The sequence below is a fragment of the Oncorhynchus nerka genome, linkage group LG8 (genome assembly GCF_034236695.1).
Source record: "Oncorhynchus nerka isolate Pitt River linkage group LG8, Oner_Uvic_2.0, whole genome shotgun sequence".
NCBI lineage: Eukaryota > Metazoa > Chordata > Actinopteri > Salmoniformes > Salmonidae > Oncorhynchus > Oncorhynchus nerka.
The window spans coordinates 28055269-28078269 of record NC_088403.1 but is presented as its reverse complement, the minus strand read 5'-3'; the positions used below and the strand labels follow the sequence as shown (position 1 = coordinate 28078269).

The 23001-nt window shown below is 44.9% G+C and overlaps 1 protein-coding gene across 1 annotated transcript in view; it reads left to right on the top strand.

Annotated features, from left to right (window-relative positions):
• Positions 1–1196: 1196 nt before the first annotated feature.
• LOC115118244 (USP6 N-terminal-like protein) overlaps positions 1197–23001 on the top strand; it is a 32640-nt gene continuing 10835 nt past the window's right edge. Inside the window, 5 exon segments of the mRNA XM_065021623.1 lie at positions 1197–1461; positions 13659–13732; positions 16128–16210; positions 17803–17842; positions 18270–18350. Coding sequence (XP_064877695.1) covers positions 1407–1461; positions 13659–13732; positions 16128–16210; positions 17803–17842; positions 18270–18350 — 333 coding nt within the window. The 5' untranslated portion in view covers positions 1197–1406.

Genomic DNA, 23001 nt, shown 5'->3' with positions numbered 1-23001 from the left:
TAGCTGTGAAGTGATGCTTTAGTCCCTCTATGCCTGGTGTCAGATTTCACGTGCAAAGCTTAGACTACAGTTTTACAGTAGCATATGGAAAGCAACAGTAGTTCGGGGAAAGTGATTTGTTTTCCTAAACATTTTTAATTCAACACTCCAGCAAAGATGTGTATGGTGTGCATAGATTGGCACTTCTGTTATTTGACACCTTCAACTGTGAACCGCACGCAATGTACGCAACACACACACACCTAACAGAACAAAAACAGCTTGGATCCCCTTGTCACTGGAGTGCAGAACAGATTTAAATCACTTGTTTTATATTCACATTACAGTTCAGTACGGGGGAGTTTGACACTCCTCTGTTTTTATCTTGCTATGTGGTGCCAGAGATCGCCCACACAAACAGTTTCCAAAGTGCTTGGCCGATTTCTTTTTTTTTTTGAGAGAGAGAGAGAGAGAGAGAGATTTGAGGATTCACTGGTATGTGCTCTAGCTCTCGAGTCCATGTTACTGACAGTGTGGTGGCAGTATATGTGTCCATTCTCAGAAAGTATCCAGTGTGTGAGAACATTCCCAGAAAGGACACCAGAACCCTCCAAGCCTGCCAGGATGACCTCGACGCTTTAGCAGTGATAACGGCATTTCAGCCATCCCCTTACTGGCCCTGGGCGTAGGTCGCTTAGGTCGCTTTGTGTGCGCCAGAGTAGATATGTACTGTAGCGATGGCGGGAGATAGAAACCATTTATCTTTCTTCCCCTCTTTTTCTCCCTCCCTTCCTTTTCTCTCCCGGCTGTCCTGCGATATGCCTGCTCTACATGATCGTTCTGGGTATACGACTCACCACAGGAGTTGAACATGAGTCTCCTTAATGAAAGCTGTTTTATCAAAACGCTGTCTAAACTCTTCTCTGGCTCTCCCTTGATTTCTGATCTCCCTCTCCCTGGGCCTCACCCACTGTCTTCCTCATCTCTCTCTCTCTCTCTCTCTCCCTCCCTCTCTTCTCTGATGTATTGAATAGGGGCTGTTGTGTGTTTGTGTTTGGGTGTGGAATGTCGTGAGTGGGGATAGCAGTGACTTGATGCTGAAGTCAGTGTCCCTCTTTCTCTCTCTCTTGCTCGCTTTCTCATTCTCTCTCTTATTCTCTCTCCTTCTCTCTCTTGTTCCCTAATCTCTTTGTAAAGTAAACAAACGGCTGCATTGTGACAGTGGCCCTCAAACTCAACCACTCTGATCTCCCGTCTGCTGCTCAGAGGAGTGTATCAACACAAGCCACCATTTGTCTGTCTCTCTGGTTCCTCTCATTGGTACGGGGACTGTTGCCGTGCGACGCAGTTGCCGTGGCAATGTCGGTGGTTCTGGGATGGGTTAGGGCTTTTTGTGAGTAGTGTTTGTCTAGCCCGGGCTGTCACTAATGCGGACTAAATCTCTCAGTAGACTGGAGGATCCAACAGAGAGCGTGAAGAGAGGTAAGACAGGATGTCACTGAGGCGACTGACTTCAGGCAAAAAATACTGCTTTGGTTTTTTGCCACCTTACGAGGACAAACTGCTGGTGTTCAAGAACAGCTATTGCTTCTGTCGGATTGAATTGTGTTCAAATGAAACTTAAATAATAGAGTCCTAATGGTGTTGCACAGTTTACAATTGAGATTCAGTTACTTGTTGACATGGTATTTCTAACATGTCTGTGAGTGTAGTTTGAGGGTAAACTACTGTGGGTAGACATGTCTTCATTATGTTGAGTGATGTCATTTTGACTGTTGAGGTCAACTGTGTGTGATGTGGTTGTCTATAGGTAGAAACATGTTTGTTTTTACGTCTAGTTTGTGTAAATGAGTATAGTTTTGAAGCAATGCTAATAGCATGCCCAGTGTTATGCCGCGTGTGGTTACCCTACAGTTTTAATGTTTTGGGGGTTTCTTGCTGACAATTGGGTGACATCAGTCTAGTGTGTTTGTATATTTGGATACAAAATGGCGCGTCTATGACAGCACACACACAGGCTCCATTTAGAACTCGCCAATGTTTTATTTCACTTTCTGCCTTTATTCAGTAGGTATTTATTTTTGTTCACTTTTTACATTCTATTCATTTCAAGGCATGAATTGACATGGCCTTGGTGCCCTTTGCGATTGCCTTCTAGATCCCTTTTTCCCCCCAATCATAACTATGTATGTAATGCAGTAAGGTGATTAGAGGCCGCACTCTCAGCCTGGTCGTCACCAGGTTTGGCCTTGGGACGTGTTGATTGGCTGTACACAGGCAGGCTGAGAGGACGGATGAATTAAGTGGTGTGAGGCTCTGTGAGTTCAAAACAAAGGACAGGAAATGACTTCTCCTCCAACCAGGCTTTCCATTAGAACCGTGCAGCTTCAGTACCTTTGCAGATACTGTGCCTTGCAAAAGTATTTGTTCCTCCTTGCCGTTTTTCCTATTGTGTTGCATTAAAACCTGTCATTTAAATTAATTTTTATATGGATTTCATGTAATGGACATGCACATAATAATCCAAATTGGTGAAATGAAATTTAAAAAATATTTTGTTAAAAAAAAAAAGGTAAAGTGATGCATGCATATGTATTCACCCCCTTTGCTATGAAGCCCCTGAATAAGATCTGGTGCAACCAATTACCTTCAGAAGTCCCATAATTAGTTAGATTGCACACTGGTCACATGATCTGTCACATGATCTCAGTGTGTCTATATACACCTGTTCTGAAAGGCCCCAGAGTCTGCAACACCACTAAGCAAGGGGCACCACCAAGCAAGTGGCACCATGAAGACCAAGGAGCTCTCCAAACAGGTCAGGGACAAAGTTGTGGAGAAGTACAGATCAGGGTTGGGTTATATAAAAAAAAATCCAAAACTTTGAACATCCCACAGAGCACCATTTTAAATCCATTATTTTAAAAAATTGAAAGAATTTGGCACCACAAGAAACCTGCCAAGAGAGGGCCACCCACCAAAACTCTGACCAGGCAAGGAGGGCATTAATCAGAGAGGCAACAAAGAGACCAAAGATAACCCTGAAGGATCTGCAACACTCCACAGCGGAGATTGGAGTATCTGTCCATAGGACCACTTTAAGCCGTACACTCCACAGAGCTGGGCTTTACGGAAGAGTGTCCAGAAAAAAGCCATTGCTTAAAGAAAAGCAAAAAAGCAAACACATTTGGTGTTTGCCAAAAGGCATGTGGGAGACTCCCCAAACGTATGGAAGAAGGTACTCTGGTCAGGTGAGACTAAAATGTAGCTTTTTGATAGAGGTCGACCGACTAATTAGAGCTGATTTATCAAGTGTTCATAACAATTGGTAATCAGCATTTTTGGATGCCGATTTACATTGTATTCCACGAGGAAATTGCGTGGCAGGCTGACCACCTGTTACGCGAGTGCAGCAAGGAACCAAGGTAAGTTGCTAGCTAGCATTAAACTTATCTGATAAAAAAAACAATCTTAACATAATCACTAATTAACTACACATGGTTGATGATATTACTAGGTTAACTAGCTTGTCCTGCTTTGCATATAATCAATGCGATGCCTGTTAGTTTATCATTGAATCACAGCCTACTTCGCCAAACGGGTGATGATTTAACAAAGGCGCAAAAGGCGCTAAAAAGCACAATCGTTGCACAAATGTATCTAACCATAAACATCAATGCCTATCTTAACATCAATACACAGAAGTATATATTTTTAAACCTGCATATTTAGTTAAAATACATGTATGTTAGCAGGAAATATTAACTATGGAAATTGTGTCACTTCTCTTGCATTCATTGCACACAGAGTAAGTGTATATGCAACAGTTTGGGCCGCTTGGCTCGTTGAGAACTAATTTGCCAGAAGTTTACATAATGATGACATAACATTGAAGGTTGTGCAATGTAACAGCAATATTTAGACTTAGGGTTGCCACCCGTTTGATAAAAAACGTAACGGTTCCGTATTTCACTGAAAGAATAAACGTTTTGTTTTCTAAATGATAGTTTACGGATTGTACCATATTAATGAACTAAGGCTCGTATTTCTGTGTTTATTATATTATAATTAAGTCTATGATTTGATATAGCAGTCTGACTGAGCGGTGGTAGGCAGCAGCAGGCTCGTAAGCATCCATTCAAACTTCACTGCGTTTGCCAGCAGCTCTTAGCAATGCTTGATCACAGCACTGTTTATGACTTCAAGCCTATCAACTCCTGAGATTAGTCTGGCAATACTAAAGTGCCTATTAGAACATCCAATAGTCAAAGTTATATGAAATACAAATGGTATAGAGAGAAATTGTCGGATGTGTCATTAGCTTTTTTACATGGCACATATTGCACTTTTACTTTCTTCTCCAACACTGTTTTTTTAAACATTATTTAAACCAAATTGAGCATGTTTTATTATTTATTTGAGACTAAATAAATAAAATGTATATTATATTAAGTTAAAATAAGTGTTCATTGTTCATTCAGTATTGTTGAAATTGTCATTATTTCAAATATTTAAAAATAGTCGGATTTAATCGTTATTGGCTTTTTTTGGTCCTTCAATAATCAGTATCGGCATTGAAAAGTCATAATCAGTCAACCTCTACTTTTTGGTCATCAAGGAAAATGCTATGTCTTTGCGCAAACCCAACACCTCCCATTACCCCGAGAACCAACATCATGCTGTGGGGATGTTTTTCATCAGCGGGGACTGGGAAACTGGTCAGAATTGAAGGAATACAGCTAAATACAGGGAAATTCTTGAGGGAAACCTGTTTCAAAGGTTCACCTTCCAGCAGGACATTGACCATAAGCATACTCCGCAGACCAGCTGGCTGGTGTGTTTACGGACATATTCAATCAATCCCTATCCCAGTCTGCTGTTCCCACATGCTTCAAGAGGGCCACCATTGTTCCTGTTCCCAAGAAAGCTAAGGTAACTGAGCTAAACGATTAGCACTCACTTCCGTCATCATGAAGTGCTTTGAGAGACTAGTCAAGGACCATATCACCTCCACCCTACCTGACACCCTAGACCCACTCCAATTTGCTTACCGCCCAAATAGGTCCACAGACGATGCAATCTCAACCACACTGCACACTGCCCTAACCCATCTGGACAAGAGGAATACCTATGTGAGAATGCTGTTCATCGACTACAGCTCGGCATTTAACACCATAGTACCCTCCAAGCTCGTCATCAAGCTCGAGACCCTGGGTCTCGACCCCGCCCTGTGCAACTGGGTACTGGACTTCCTGACGGGCCGCCCCCAGGTGGTGAGGGTAGGCAACAACTTCTCCACCCCGCTGATCCTCAACACTGGGGCCCCACAAGGGTGCGTTCTGAGCCCTCTCCTGTACTCCCTGTTCACCCACGACTGCGTGGCCACGCACGCCTCCAACTCAATCATCAAGTTTGCGGACGACACAACAGTGGTAGGCTTGATTACCAACAACGACGAGATGGCCTACAGGGAGGAGGTGAGGGCTCTCGGAGTGTGGTGTCAGGAAAATAACCTCACACTCAACGTCAACAAAACTAAGGAGATGATTGTGGACTTCAGGAAACAGCAGAGGGAACACCCCCCTATCCACATCGATGGAACAGTAGTGGAGAGGGTAGCAAGTTTTAAGTTCCTCGGCATACACATCTCAGACAAACTGAATTGGTCCACTCACACTGACAGCGTCGTGAAGAAGGCGCAGCAGCGCCTCTTCAACCTCAGGAGGCTGAAGAAATGTGGCTTGTCACCAAAAGCACTCACAAACTTCTACAGATGCACAGTCGAGAGCATCCTGGTGGGCTGTATCACCGCCTGGTACGGCAACTGCTCCGCCCACAACCGTAAGGCTCTCCAGAGGGTAGTGAGGTCTGCACAACGCATCACCGGGGGCAAACTACCTGCCCTCCAGGACACCTACACCACCCGATGTTACAGGAAGGCCATAAAGATCATCAAGGACAACAACCACCCGAGCCACTGCCTGTTCACCCCGATATCATCCAGAAGGCGAGGTCAGTACAGGTGCATCAAAGCTGGGACCAAGACACTGAAAAACAGCTTCTATCTCAAGGCCATCAGACTGTTAAACAGCCACCACTAACATTGAGTGGCTGCTGCCAACACACTGACTCAACTCCAGCCACTTTAATAATGGGAATTGATGGGAAATGATGTAAAATATATCACTAGCCACTTTAAACAATGCTACCTAATATAATGTTTACATACCCTACATTATTCATCTCATATGTATACGTATATACTGTACTCTATATCATCTACTGCGTCTTTATGTAATACATGTATCACTAGCCACTTTAACTATGCCACTTTGTTTACATACTCATCTCATATGTATATACTGTACTCGATACCATCTACTGTATCTTGCCTATGCCGCTCTGTACCATCACTCATTCATATATCTTTATGTACATATTCTTTATCCCCTTACACTTGTGTGTATAAGACAGTAGTTTTGGATTTGTTAGTTAGATTACTTGTTGGTTATTACTGCATTGTCGGAACTAGAAGCACAAGCATTTCGCTACACTCGCATTAACATCTGCTAACCATGTGTATGTGACAAATACATTTTGATTTGATTTGATTTACTGCTAAAGCAACACACTAGTGGTTTAAGGGGAAACATTTACATGTCTTGGAATGGCCTAGTCAAAGCCCAGAACTCAGTCCAATTGAGAATCTGTGGTATGACTTAAAGATTGCTGTACACCAGCGGAACCCATCCATCTTGAAGGAGCTGGATCAGTTTTGCCTTGAAGAAAGGGCAAAAATCCCAGTGGCTAGATATACCCCAATAGACATGCAGCTGTAATTGCTGAAAAAGGTGTCTCTACAAAGTATTGACTTTGGGGGATGAATAGTTATGCACCACCAAGTCTTCAGTTTTTTTGTATTTTTTCTTGTTTGTTTCACAATAAAAAATATTTAGCATCTTCAAAGTGGTAGGCATCTTGTGTAAATCAAATGATACAAACCCCTCCAAAAATCTATTTTAATTCCAGGTTGTAAGGCAACAAAATAGGTCAAATGCAAAAAGCTCCTTGGAGACCAAGCTACCGGAAAACTTCCGGCGCCGACAGAGATGGCCGCCTCGCTTCGCGTTCCTAGGAAACTATGCAGTTTTTTGTTTTTTTACGTGTTATTTCTTACATTAGTACCCCAGGTCATCTTAGGTTTCATTACATACAGTCGAGAAGAACTACTGAATATAAGATCAGCGTCAACTCACCATCAGTACGACCAAGAATATGTTTTCCGCGACGCGGATCCTGTGTTCTGCCTTACAAACAGGACAACGGAATGGATCGCATGCAGTGACCCAAGAAAACGACTCCGAAAAAGAGGGAAACGTAGCGGTCTTCTGGTCAGACTCCGGACAAGAGCACATCGCGCACCACTCCCCAGCATTCTTCTTGCCAATGTCCAGTCTCTTGACAACAAGGTTGATGAAATCCGAGCAAGGGTAGCATTCCAGAGGGACATCAGAGACTGCAACGTTCTTTGCTTCACGGAAACATGGCTTACTGGGAAGACGCTATCCGATGCGGTGCAGCCAACGGGTTTCTCCACGCATCGCGCCGACAGAAACAAACATCTTTCTGGTAAGAAGAGTGGCGGGGGCGTATGCCTCATGACTAACGAGACATGGTGTGATGAAGGAAACATACAGGAACTCAAATCCTTCTGTTCACCTGATTTAGAATTCCTCACAATCAAATGTAGACCGCATTATCTTCCAAGAGAATTCTCTTCGATTATAATCACAGCCGTATATATCCCCCAAGCAGACACATCGATGGCTCTGAACGAACTTTATTTAACTCTTTGCAAACTGGAAACCATTTATCCGGAGGCTGCATTCATTGTAGCTGGGGATTTTAACAAAGCTAATCTGAAAACAAGACTCCCTAAATTTTATCAGCATATCGATTGCGCAACCAGGGGTGGTAAAACCTTGGATCATTGTTACTCTAACTTCCGCGACGCATATAAGGCCCTGCCCCGCCCCCTTTCGGAAAAGCTGACCACGACTCCATTTTGTTGATCCCTGCCTACAGGCAGAAACTTAAACAAGAGGCTCCCACGCTGAGGTCTGTCCAACGCTGGTCAGACCAAGCTGACTCCACACTCCAAGACTGCTTCCATCACGTGGACTGGGACATGTTTCGTATTGCGTCAGATAAAAATATTGACGAATACGCTGATTCGGTGTGCGAGTTCATTAGAACGTGCGTTGAAGATGTCGTTCCCATAGCAACGATAAAAACATTCCCTAACCAGAAACCGTGGATTGATGGCAGCATTCGCGTGAAACTGAAAGCGCGAACCACTGCTTTTAATCAGGGCAAGGTGTCTGGCAACATGACCGAATACAAACAGTGCAGCTATTCCCTCCGCAAGGCTATTAAACAAGCTAAGCGTCAGTACAGAGACAAAGTAGAATCTCAATTCAACGGCTCAGACACAAGAGGCATGTGGCAGGGTCTACAGTCAATCACGGACTACAAGAAGAAACCCAGCCCAGTCACGGACCAGGATGTCTTGCTCCCAGGCAGACTAAATCACTTTTTTTGCCCGCTTTGAGGACAATACAGTGCCACTGACACGGCCTGCAACGAAAACATGCGGTCTCTCCTTCACTGCAGCCGAGGTGAGTAAGACATTTAAACGTGTTAACCCTCGCAATGCTGCAGGCCCAGACGGCATCCCCAGCCGCGCCCTCAGAGCATACGCAGACCAGCTGGCCGGTGTGTTTACGGACATATTCAATCAATCCCTATACCAGTCTGCTGTTCCCACATGCTTCAAGAGGGCCACCATTGTTCCTGTTCCCAAGAAAGCTAAGGTAACTGAGCTAAACGACTACCGCCCCGTAGCACTCACTTCCGTCATCATGAAGTGCTTTGAGAGACTAGTCAAGGACCATATCACCTCCACCCTACCTGACACCCTAGACCCACTCCAATTTGCTTACCGCCCAAATAGGTCCACAGACGATGCAATCTCAACCACACTGCACACTGCCCTAACCCATCTGGACAAGAGGAATACCTATGTGAGAATGCTGTTCATCGACTACAGCTCGGCATTTAACACCATAGTACCCTCCAAGCTCGTCATCAAGCTCAAGACCCTGGGTCTCGACCCCGCCCTGTGCAACTGGGTACTGGACTTCCTGACGGGCCCCCCCAGGTGGTGAGGGTAGGCAACATCTCCACCCCGCTGATCCTCAACACTGGGGCCCCACAAGGGTGCGTTCTGAGCCCTCTCCTGTACTCCCTGTTCACCCACGACTGCGTGGCCACGCACGCCTCCAACTCAATCATCAAGTTTGCGGACGACACAACAGTGGTATGTTTGATTACCAACAACGACGAGACGGCCTACAGGGAGGAGGTGAGGGCCCTCGGAGTGTGGTGTCAGGAAAATAACCTCACACTCAACGTCAACAAAACTAAGGAGATGATTGTGGACTTCAGGAAACAGCAGAGGGAACACCCCCCTATCCACATCGATGGAACAGTAGTGGAGAGGGTAGCAAGTTTTAAGTTCCTCGGCATACACATCACAGACAAACTGAATTGGTCCACTCACACTGACAGCGTCGTGAAGAAGGCGCAGCAGCGCCTCTTCAACCTCAGGAGGCTGAAGAAATGTGGCTTGTCACCAAAAGCACTCACAAACTTCTACAGATGCACAATCGAGAGCATCCTGGCGGGCTGTATCAACCGTAAGGCTCTCCAGAGGGTAGTGAGGTCTGCACAACGCATCACCGGGGGCAAACTACCTGCCCTCCAGGACACCTACACCACCCGATGTTACAGGAAGGCCATAAAGATCATCAAGGACATCAACCACCCGAACCACTGCCTGTTCACCCCGCTATCATCCAGAAGGCGAGGTCAGTACAGGTGCATCAAAGCTGGGACCGAGAGACTGAAAAACAGCTTCTATCTCAAGGCCATCAGACTGTTAAACAGCCACCACTAACATTGAGTGGCTGCTGCCAACACACTGTCATTGACACTGACCCAACTCCAGCCACTTTAATAATGGGAATTGATGGGAAATGATGTAAATATATCACTAGCCACTTTAAACAATGCTACCTTATATAATGTTACTTACCCTACATTATTCATCTCATATGCATACGTATATACTGTACATCATCGACTGCATCCCAATGTAATACATGTATCACTAGCCACTTTAACTATGCCACTTTGTTTACTTTGTCTACATACTCATCTCATATGTATATACTGTACTCGATACCATCTACTGTATGCTGCTCTGTACCATCACTCATTCATATATCCTTATGTACATATTCTTTATCCCCTTACACTGTGTATAAGACAGTAGTTTTGGAATTGTTAGTTAGATTACTTGTTGGTTTTCACTGCATTGTCGGAACTAGAAGCACAAGCATTTCGCTACACTCGCATTAACATCTGCTAACCATGTGTATGTGACAAATAAAATGTGATTTGATTTGATTTGTAGGAACCAGGAATGAGTGTTAACTTGGAGGGAGAGAGGAGCACTAGCAGAATAGCACTACTTGTTATAAAGACAAGTCCTGGACTAGAAACCACTAGACCCTAAAAGAGAGAATCATAATATTTATAGTCTATTGTCATGCCATTGTTTACAGTCATCCAGACTCATTCTTTGACAGGAGTTGTGATGAATACAGACAGATACTTTACAGATAGACGACACAGGAAGACACAGTTGTGTTAACTGCCTGGGCGGCAGGTAGCCTCGTGGTTAGAGCGTTGGACTTGTAACCGAAAGGTTGCGAGATCGAATCACAGAGCTGACAAGGTAAAACTGTGTCGTTCTGCCCCTGAACAGGGCTGTTATTGTAAATAAGAATTTGTTCTTAACTGTCTTGCCTAGTTAAATAAAGATAATATAAAAACAACTAGAGGGATGTGATCATAAAGTCTGTTGTTTTTGATGATGCTGTTGTCCAGAAGACAGGCTCTGAGTCTGATTGGATGAAAGCATGATCCTTGGTTCATTCTTTTATAGACTTGATCAACACTTGAATCGTCGTGGGTTATATACAGATTGACAGCATGTCAATGTGAGGCCAGTTCCCTCCTTGGTTCTTTCAGTGACATTTTCCAGTGTTTTTCAGAAGCCTACTGTGTGATTAATACGTTTTCAGCAGGGAAAATTACATCTTTCTATTCTGACACTGTTATGACCTCTGTGAGGGATGGATGGAGAGAAAGAGAGGGACACAGCAGTTTGACGGGTATTAGAGAGCAGGAGTGAAAGGGAAAGCGGAGAACTGGGTAATTTCCACTCAGGCAAAGCGCTAGACCGGTGGGGACATTTTAATCGCAACGGGAGAGAGAAATTACCTGCCGTTCTGCGCAGCCGTCGCCACAGGGCACTGCCATGTGAAGAGGAAGCGGTTGAGACTGGCAGAGTAGGATGAGGGAGGGGTGAAAGTTCAAGGAGGTAGGGCGTCTAACCGGGAAAAAAGAGGAGTAGGAGTGGACAGGGGGAGGAGGATGGGGGACTCGCTGGAAGTGCAAAGGTTCAGGGATGTATGTTTTCCTCAAGCAGCCCTGTAGCCTTAAGGAAGGGGCTTGTCCAGGAGTTTTCTGTAGGCACGAGGAGTCGCAGCAGTCCAAGCAACACAACAAACACAATAATTCTGAACGAGCCTCCAATCCCTTACAAACACGGAGTCACGGATGCCTGTGCCATTCCCAGAGCATGAAAGAGTCTAATTGTGTTTAGCTTAAGCGCTGCCCCTGTTGAATACTAATATGGCCGCTGGGGGGTTCAGTGTGTGTTACTGCTGCCAACACTGGGTTTTACTATGGGAAGACTCAATCCCATTTACCCAGAATTCCATTCCACTGAACCCTGGAAAAATTCAGTGTTTTTTGGGGGGGGGTTTCCAGACAGTGTCCCCTGCTGTCCCTTCTCCCACTCTGTTTGCCATTGTCAGTCCATGGCGACATGCCTTTCACTGTGACAGACAGTTAAACACCACCCTGTCATAAGAATTCCGGCTGGCTCGATAAGAGCGGTGGTTGTTCGGGACATATTGTAATTCCGGACGAGCCCAGGGAGGAAGTGGGGAAGAATCAAAGTGGAATACTTCCTGTCGGAATGCTGACTGAAAAAGTGAAAGATAAGAGAAAGGAAAAATAAAATGATTAAAACTAAAACCATCCTTCTCTTGGGACCTTGTACTTCTTGAGTGGAGGCAAAGTAGCACATCTCATTGGTGGAGAGGGTTGAAAAGCTGTATGGTGGTTGCTGCTCTGCCATTCTGGTGAATGGAGAGAATTACGTCATGTCTCACACCAGCTCAGTAAACATAGTAGCACACACCGAGTATCTACAATAGCCTCTCACTAAGAACACAGTATTGTGTTCTTTCTTTGTGCTGTGTGTGGAGCAATGTATTTATTCTCACAATAACTTGGTCGGCAAGCTGCCTCAATCTGTGTACAAATAGGTTTACAGAACACTATCTCAGTGTGTTGTTTATTCTCAATCTCAGCGTGAGTCCAATGTGTCTGAGGCACGTGCGCACACACACACACACACATACACAACTTGTTTTTCTTATGTGCATTTGGCTGGTGGCTCAGTGCAGGTACATCAAAGCAGATGAAATGCCAATTTGTCCGTTGCCTGGAAAGATTAATTCTCTTTCCATCAGGACTTGACCAGATCCAGGTGTACCAGAATATTTTCACATCAGGAGGGATGCTTTAGTACCAGCCTTTTGCTATTAGAAAACCTCAGATACACAGTCTATCCTGGCTGACCACATTCCATAGCCAGAACTACCTGTTGTTGGTGAACTCCTAGAACCAATGGGGCTCTTCCAATAAATCTGACCTAGACCTTTTAGTTTTCCACTATTACAACAGTGCTTCAAACCAAGAACACACACACACACACACGTATATTCTGTGCCAGCTTTGTTAATGTGTTTTCCTGTATTTTGAGCTTCCCATTGGCTGCTGAATCAGGAAGTGGCAGTGTGTGTGTGTGGAGTGACTGTTTGTCGGACCTTTACATTCGACCGGTCAGATCATACAGTCATAATCTGATGAGGAAACCAATGGTTGTAAATGGAGGAAACTCACTTGGTTGAGTGGTACAGCTGAGGTAAAGGAGGTGTGTGTTCGGCGCGCTCAGCATCCTGGTCACGCGTGACAGTTTCTCGTTAATCGTCCGTCTGGGGCATAATAGCTGACGTGCGCACGCACCGCTTCTGTCACCGTGACTTCCCTCTGACACTGGTCTCCATTTTGAGCTCAGTGGCTCAACTCAACGGCTCACACACACACACACACACACACAGCCTCTTAGTTGTGTATGATACACCCCACCCCTGGTGAGTCCTGCTGGTTCCACCAGTGTGGGCTACAGTAGGCCAGGCTTTAACCTTTGACCCCTGGCTCATTGTGGGGCCAGATAACTGAAGAGGATAGTTTGATAGTAGTGAAAAGGTACAGCACGACCATTTCCAGTCTGTATTGGTCTTCACTGAGCCTACTGGGACCACGATACAAAGGTTGACATGTTGACATTTTGAACTCTTGTCCTTTTTCTTCCTTCGATCTTTTCTCTCTCCTCCCCCCTCTGTTTTCTCTGGCAGCGTCTGGTACAGAGCAGGATGCTGTGCTGAGGCTTGAGCAGGAGAGGGCTGAGATCGTCTCCAAATATGACAAGGTAAGAACCCCTCCGCTAATGAAGGACAGTATGTCCCCTGCAGCATTGAATGCTTGTCTGTCACTACCAGACAGAAGCTGGGATAACAATATTTCTAGCAGGTTTCCAGAGATGTGTGCTTTGCTTTCTTGTCATTTGTCAGTCTGACGGTGAAAAGTGTCCATCCATCCACACCATTTTGTGTGTTTGTGGCACCTCTTTCCGTTGCCCGTGGCATCATCACTATAGCCAGTCGCTGGGACTGGTTTATAAATTAGCCTTTTTCATTTAGTCCAGCGGGCAGGATAATCAAGCCCACTCATTAAGAGAGGAGCAATGAGGGAGGGATGGAGTGGAGGAGAGAGGTGGGCACTCTGACACAGAGTTTAATTATGTTTTGATGTTTGACCCTGATCACAAGAGGAGTCCATTTTCTCTCGTTGGCGAGGCGGAACGAGTCCAATCAAACCCAATTCAGTTTCATAATGACAGTATCGGGGGGGGTTATCAAGACAAAGATGGAGTTCATGCTCTCACTACAGACCTCAACGTTTTCTATCAATGGCGTTTCATTCAAGGGTGATGGAGTGTGATGGATGGAGTATAGCCTATCTCTCCGGTTTCCTTTAACAGGAGGATACTGGAAGAAACCTTCTATACACTCTCCAACTGTGACAGAGTCAATCATAGACACCAGCAACATGGAAAGCTTGACAAAGTCAAACACGGAGCAGAATCATGGTCCAATTCTGCCATGACATTGATTTTACACAGCTGTCTTGTGCGCCCCTGTGTCTATACGCAGATACCACATGACACGGGCTTTAGACACCGTCTGTGTCTCCACTGACATCTCTTCCAGGCTCTGTGCGTGTTCGGCCTGATGTCGGATGTAAGAACAATCTATCCATCCCAGATCTCTTTTTGGGGTATTTATATTCATTTTTCCCCTGTTTCTGCTGCGCGAGGGAGCTGGGTTAAGTTAGGACAGGATTTCCAGTAAATAGAGGGAAGGAGAACGGGAGGGAGCTGGGTTAAGTTAGGACAGGATTTCCAGTAAATAGAGGGAAGGAGAACGGGAGGGAGCTGGGTTAAGTTAGGACAGGATTTCCAGTAAAGAGTGGGAAGGAGAACGGGAGGGAGCTGGGTTAAGTTAGGACAGCATTTCCAGTAAAGAAAGGGAAGGAGAACGCGAGGGAGCTGGGTTAAGTTAGGACAGCATTTCCAGTAAATAGAGGGAAGGAGAACGGGAGGGAGAGATGTATTTAGACATCCAGCTGGTCTTCAGACTAGCCTTGCAGACCTCAGCCAATGCTGGACATTGTTTAGCTCGCTCTTTTTTTCTTTCTTCTTCCCTCACTTCATCACCTCTTTTTAAAACATGTTTTCATTGAACCTTTTTATTTAACTAGGCAAGTCCGTTAAGAACAAGTTGTTATTTACAATGACGGCCTACCGGGGAACAGTGGGTTAACTGCCTTGTTCGGGGGCAGAATGACAGATTTTTACCTTGTCAACTCAGGGGTTCGATCCAGCAACCTTTCGGTTACTGGCCCAACTCTCTAACCACTAGGCTACCTGCCGCCCCTCTATTTCACCTTTCCTCTCTTTTTTCTCTTTTTCTTTGTATTTGTTTCTCTATACAATCCTTCCATCTCCCCCTCCGTCTTCACAATTTATTTTCATTTTCTCATTATTTTCCCCTTTTCTGTCATGCATTCTCCACTCCCATTTTCTAATTTTCAATGTTAGAAAGAAAGTTATTGTCTGAATTCAACAGCCTCTCCTCGGCCTTGAGTCAGGCTGTGACTCAGGGTGCGTCTGCCTAGCTCTTCATTTCACACCTGTTAGCTGCAGGGCTAGGCACTCTAGCACAGCCAAGCCTAGCATGTACACACACACACACACACTCACTCTGTAGGGGAGTGGGGAGGACTGGAGTTGCCCATCCCTGCTCCAGACTGTGTGTAATGTTAATGCTGTTTAGTCAACTTCTTGATATGCCACACCTGTCAGGTGGATGGATGATCTTTTGCAAAGGAGAAATGTTCACTAATAGGGATGTAAATACATTTGTTCTCAACATTTGAGAGAAATAAGCTTTCTGTACGTATGGAAAATGTATGGGATCATTTATTTCAGCTCATGAAACATGGGACCAACACTTTACATGTTGCGTTTATTTATTTCTGTTCGGTATAGAATAACGCGGATGTTTCTATCTCTATTGTAATAGTGTCGATGTTTACAACGTGTGTAGCCATCCAGTTCTATATAGGCAAGTAATGAATCTCATTTGTGCTGCAAGTAAAAAAATTTAAAAAGATGTTCCCAAGGATGTTTTTTTTTAATAGCACAAATACATTTCAAACTACTTGTTATTCATTACTTTACCCATGAGGCTCTTTGGTTGCAGGGAAAAGAGGGCGCCACTGTGGAACCCTGGGAGGATGCAAGCTTCCACCTGTACAAAGTTATTGACCGCTTCGGCTTCGTACAGTAAGCGCACACCGCACACACACACACACACACACACACACCCTTAAGTGATCAATTCATTACACAAGGCATATAAACTTTTTGAAATGTGAATCAGTCACACTACAATCTTCCCCCTTATTTGTGTTCTGATATTTCACTTCAGCTTCAAAGAACACTAGTTTAAAACAGTACCATTGTCTTGAAGTTGGAGAAAGTGACTCTCTATAGCCTGGTGTGTTGTGGCGTTGGCATGGCCAGTAGTGGGGTTGCATGGCTCTTAAACAACACTGTTCTTAGGCAGTTATATATAGGCTGGCACATGTGGGCTGGTCTAGGCAGGAAGCTACAGGGTTAGCCACAATCACAGGGCATCAGTGTGGAAGCTCAGGCCGAGAGTATAGGGGAGAGAGGGATGACGTGCCGGTGCCCAGGGCCAGTCACAGTCTGGAGAGAGGGAAGGATGGAGAGGTTGAGGGCCTGAGTGAAGGCTATGGTCTGGGAGAGAGTGATGGAAAGAGAGCAGATGGGGGCTTGGCTGAAGGTTATGGTTCTGGCCTAATGCCAGGACTTTGGACTGGTTAGGACACAGAGCTGGGGCCCATGGTTAAGACAGTAGAGATGAGGCCTCAGGCTCCATGAAATAGCCTATGAAGGAGAGCCCCCTCTAGGTCATACTGACTAGGTGTGATGACAACAATGAGGGAGAAAAGAAGGGAATGCCCCATTTACAGGCAGACACCGACAAACTGACTGCAAACTCTCTGTGCTTCCTGTATGAGTTAAAGGTCAGGTTCAGGGGTCAGGGCAGTCCCGGGAAAGAGACACAGGAAGTGGGGGATGGGACACTGGCTCTGTTCCCTTCCTTCCATGAAGTCATCACAGATCTGATCTGACCACAGGTCTGACCAATTTTGTATTGGTTAAAGCAATGGAGAGGAAACCTTACGTTCACTTGCCCAGTCATGGACAGGTTAGTTAATATTACTACAAGAAGGAAGGATGCATTTTGAGAGTATTGGAACAGGCCCCCACCATGGGGAAATCCCTTTTGTTAATGATCTAAGCCAGTGGGCTGAGTGGCATAGAGAGAGCTGTGCTGCTCTGAACTGTTAGTTTCATAGTGTATCTGATGGATAGCCATAGAGGCATTGAAACTGGGACAGGACAGTAGCCAGAATGGAGGAATGTTTTAATGTGTTATTTCCTGTTGGCTGGGCTGCTGACGTGTAATGTTCCCTCCCTTTGATGAGTGTTAGGGAAGGTGAAACGAGCTCTGGCAGTAGCATCATTTATTTATTTAATGACTCCACTTCCTCTGGAAAGAATCTTTGAGTGGTCCGTATTCACGTTGAGACATATCATCTTGGGGCTCCATCTTGTCCATCTTCACCGTGTATGAGTGAGTTGAGTCGGACAGAGAGACAGCCTACTAACATTCCACCCAACCACCAAATGTGTAATGTTCTTAAAGGCCCAGACCAGCGAAACCTTAGCTAAGCTCATGGTCAAACAATGATTGATACCTTGCATATTTTCAGAGCAACAATGTGTCTGAAACAAATCAACCAAAGCTGTGTGATACTAACGCTTGTTTGTTTTCTCCTCTCCAGTGAGAATGAACTTCCGTCCTACGACTCGGTGGAAGAGAAGGTGAGACGACCGTGTCTCAGACCCTCAGGGCTTAACTTACATCTCTCCCGTCCCACGTGTCTATGCCGCTGTAAAGTGACCTTCACCGATGAGAAAGAACACGGCGTCTTTCACACACATAACGATTACCGTTACTGCTATGAATAGAACTCTGGTTGCTGAGAATTGATTAGTTCTTTCCTTTATCAGAATCGCTAACATTTTGTATTCTTCTACTGTCGCTTTCAACGAGTTACATAATGTTCTGAGCTGAATGTTTAGATTGCATTCTAATGTCACTGTAACCTTTGCCTCATCCTGGCATCATAAAATGTTCTTTGTTTTATGAAGCAAAATGTATGACACTGCATATTTGTCTGCATATACAGTTCCTCCAGAGTTTTGGTAATGAGGAAGTGTTAACATGCCACTTCCTGTGTCCCCTCAGCAAAAACACTTAGAGGTAGAAAGGACCTCAAAATGGCTGAAGATGATGAAGAGCTGGGACAAGTATAAGAACAGTGAGAAGGTACGATCTCTCTCTTCCTCCCTCACCATCTCTCCCCCTTCTTGCAGTCTCTTAAAATATCTCATTCCCACATTCCTGTTGTCAAATATTACATTCCACATCCTTCTCCTCGTGCCTCGCTCACATCTCTCCCTTCTCTTCGGTGAACAAATATTAGTGAGTCTCCCTGAAGAGCATTTATAGAGGTCTAGTCTCTGTAATAGCTGTCTTTGTTAGTGCCTGAGTTTGGGGTCTTCTTTATGCTAGGTGTTGGGCCCTCGGGCATTCAGTTCTGACGTCCTTCAGTTGTACTCTGAGGTGGTCTCAGCGGGAATTGGAGATTGTCTTTAAATGAACCTTGACTAGGGGAATGTTTTATCCTTGTTCTCTCTTTCTCCGGTTTCAAGGATTGCGTGACAAGCAACAACCAAGGACTTGTTGTTTCCCCCCTCTGTCAGTCAGTGCTCCGCTCGTTTCTCCCGGCTGGTTAAACAGGTTACGGTTGATGGCTCTTTTTGTTTCCTGTGCTGCTGCAAACAATGGCAGACTAATGCAGTCATAAGGTTCTAGCATCTGTAAGGCAGGTTCTAGCATCTGTAAGGCAGGTTCTAGCATCTGTAAGGCAGGTTCTAGCATCTGTAAGGCAGGTTCCTAGCATCTGTAAGGCAGGTTCCTAGCATCTGTAAGGCAGGTTCCTAGCATCTGTAAGGCAGGTTCCTAGCATCTGTAAGGCAGGTTCCTAGCATCTGTAAGGCAGGTTCTAGCATCTGTAAGGCAGGTTCTAGCATCTGTAAGGCAGGTTCTAGCATCTGTAAGGCAGGTTCTAGCATCTGTAAGGCAGGTTCTAGCATCTGTAAGGCAGGTTCTAGCATCTGTAAGGCAGGTTCTGTAAGGCAGGTTCTAGCATCTGTAAGGCAGGTTCTAGCATCTGTAAGGCAGGTTCCTAGCATCTGTAAGGCAGGTTCTAGCATCTGTAAGGCAGGTTCTAGCATCTGTAAGGCAGGTTCTAGCATCTGTAAGGCAGGTTCTAGCATCTGTAAGGCAGGTTCTAGCATCTGTAAGGCAGGTTCATCTGTAAGGCAGGTTCATCTGTAAGGCAGGTTCCTAGCATCTGTAAGGCAGGTTCTAGCATCTGTAAGGCAGGTTCTAGCATCTGTAAGGCAGGTTCTAGCATCTGTAAGGCAGGTTCCTAGCATCTGTAAGGCAGGTTCTAGCATCTGTAAGGCAGGTTCCTAGCATCTGTAAGGCAGGTTCTAGCATCTGTAAGGCAGGTTCTAGCATCTGTAAGGCAGGTTCTAGCATCTGTAAGGCAGGTTCTAGCATCTGTAAGGCAGGTTCTAGCATCTGTAAGGCAGGTTCTAGCATCTGTAAGGCAGGTTCCTAGCATCTGTAAGGCAGGTTCCTAGCATCTGTAAGGCAGGTTCTAGCATCTGTAAGGCAGGTTCTAGCATCTGTAAGGCAGGTTCCTAGCATCTGTAAGGCAGGTTCATGTGTAAGGCTTCTAGCATCTGTAAGGCAGGTTCCTAGCATCTGTAAGGCAGGTTCTAGCATCTGTAAGGCAGGTTCCTAGCATCTGTAAGGCAGGTTCCATAGCATCTGTAAGGCAGGTTCATAGCATCTGTAAGGCAGGTTCTAGCATCTGTAAGGCAGGTTCTAGCATCTGTAAGGCAGGTTCTAGCATCTGTAAGGCAGGTTCATAGCATCTGTAAGGCAGGTTCATAGCATCTGTAAGGCAGGTTCATAGCATCTGTAAGGCAGGTTCATAGCATCTGTAAGGCAGGTTCCTAGCATCTGTAAGGCAGGTTCCTAGCATCTGTAAGGCAGGTTCTAGCATCTGTAAGGCAGGTTCTAGCATCTGTAAGGCAGGTTCATAGCATCTGTAAGGCAGGTTCTTAGCATGTGTAAGGCAAGTGTAATCTTTAGATCTACTAAACATCTGCTGTAGGGCAGAGCCTGGGTTGTGGCACAGGTGTTGATGTGACAATGAATTTATGGTACAAATAGAGGACTGCGGAGTGCAGCGAGTAGGAGAGACCTCTACACTGAAGAGCCATTTAGATCTCGCGCACACACACACACACACACACACCAAAAGGAAACCACATGCACAATTGCGCACACACACCAATGGTGATTAGTGGAACAGGTGCACTCATTGACTTCATCAGAGCCCTAATTACTGGGCTGTCGCTGTCGACGTCAAGCCCCAAGTGGGTCTATCTGGCACACACATACACTGCACACACACAGTACACACAGTACAAACACACACCTCCACACTCACACATAACTCACATACTCACTCACACACACACATAGACTAACATGCATTATGAGCATACAACCTAAACTGATTCGTTAACCTTTAATTATCACCCATCACTGGCCATCCGATGCCTCCTTTCAAATCAATGTTTCTCTCTCTTCTCCCACCTCTCTGTGTTCTGCCTCCTGAATAATGAAGATTGTGTTTGTGTGTATATAATATATATGTGTGTATATAATATATACTGTATGTGTGATTATAATATATATGTGTGTGTGTGTATATGACACGCTACAAAAGTATGTGTTAACCGCTTAAAATTAGGCTATTTCAGCCACCGTTGCTTGACAGCTGTATAAAATCGAGCGCACAGACATGCAATCTCCATAGACAAACATTGGCAGTAGAATGGCCTGACTGAAGAGGTCAGTGACTTTCAACGTGGCACCACCATAGAATACCACCTTTCCAACAAGTCAGTCAGTTAAATTTCTGCCCTGCTAGAGCTGCCCCGGTCCATTGTAAGTGCTGTTATTGTGAAGTGGAAACGTCTAGGAGCAACAACGGCTGAGCCGCGAAGTGGTAGGTCACACAAGCTTACAGAACGGGACCGCAGAGTAAAAATCATCTGTCCTCTGTTGCAGCCAATGTTTCCTCTAAGATGTGCACAGCTCCCCGGGGACTACCGTGCAGAATTATCAGCCCACCGAGAGAAGCATGAGATTGATCTCCACTCAACTTTGTAGAGCAGTGTTCACCGACTGGTTGATCTCCAAGGCATTCCTAGTCGATCGCCAAGCATTTCTATTAAAAAAAACAACAACGATAAAGCCTTGTCATCCTGTTTTGTTTTGTTGGTCTCGGGCTGTTTGGCGGTAGGTGCACCTGATTCAGCTGCCTTGCGCGCCGGGTAGGTGAACTGTTGCCATTTTGAACCAATTCATGTGTCTGGCAGGCCCAGAGAGCAAATCAAGTGCACTATATGCCTACTGCTGGCCAATCGGTTTGCTCAAATTACCGTGTTTGCAATAACATAGCAGGCATAAAAAAAAGCTACAGCAAAGGTGATACTATGATATTTCAAAATGTTTAAAACCATAACTAGAGCGAGACTGTCAACGAATACAGCAAAGAGCTGCTGTTTTTACGAGTGAGTTCATGTTTAAGTTCTTTCTCAGCTCTGTCAACACTTTTATAAGCCATAAAATGTGCTTTCATCCCATTTCCACTCAGTGCTACAACAAGCACTGCAGCAGTACTGAATGAGTAGGAAAGTGTATCTATAGGTTTGCATTGTTATTATTGTTAGCGGTTTGGGTCTTTTTTAATATCCAGGAATATTTCACTTTCTCTGTTCATAGGAGTAACAACATGAATGTGTGCATGAGGCAGAAATAATGCGGTGCGACTCGAGTTTCCCCACCCTTTTTGGTCAGAGTCAGAGTCAGTGTCGGAAAGGGAGAGCAGAGGGTTGTTGAGGCGGGACCCTCAGTCTGCTGCTCTCCCTCCGCTGAGACTGACCATCAAATGCAGGCATCATCTGCCCAGTACAATAAAAAGAAAGCAAATTATTGAAATGCTCAGCTGTGCCTCACAAGAAATACAACAACAGATCTATTACCAGTGTGATCCTATAGCCCACAAATTATATTTTTAAATTTATCTGAACAACAATTCATTGGCAGGGCAATTCAAGCAAAGCCAATATGTGTTGATAATGTATTGGGCCTATATTTCTACAGTACTTTTTTACCTCCATGTCTACAGTACTGTTTTTAATTGGTTAATGTTGCATAGGCTTGTGTTTTTTAAGTCATGTTAAAAAAACGATCTGAACTCAGAAAAGGTTGGTGGCCCATGTTCTAGTTTTCCCTGTTAACACTCAATGTTTCCCTTTACTGTGGTAATTGTGATCGAATCAACACAATATTAACCACTTTCAATGTAACATACCGAAACAAAACAAATTATGCAAGAGATTGTTGTCGGCAGAATGCATTGGAGTAGGATTCTATTGCATTGACACACACTACCCAACCCGCACTCTACACAGACCGGTGCGGCATAAACAATCAGAACTGCAGTAGACCTATATGCAAATAAACCGTTGCCATATATGTATCTGTGCCATTTACTTTGAACTGGACTGTGTTTACAGCATGAGCGGTCATGAGTAAATGTGCTTGTTTTGAGATCAAAGCGAGAGCTCCATGTAGCCACGTGTGTACATTTTGTTCATGTCCTTTGCTAGTTAGTGAGTTATTAGCCCAGTTATAGATCATTTGTAGTTAGCAATATGGGAGTGATTGCTTTCTACAAGAGCACAAAATGTGTACATTTCCTGGCATCTTTGAAAAGCTGCTACTGTAGGCTGAATGATAGAACAGCTATTTCCATGTTAAAATG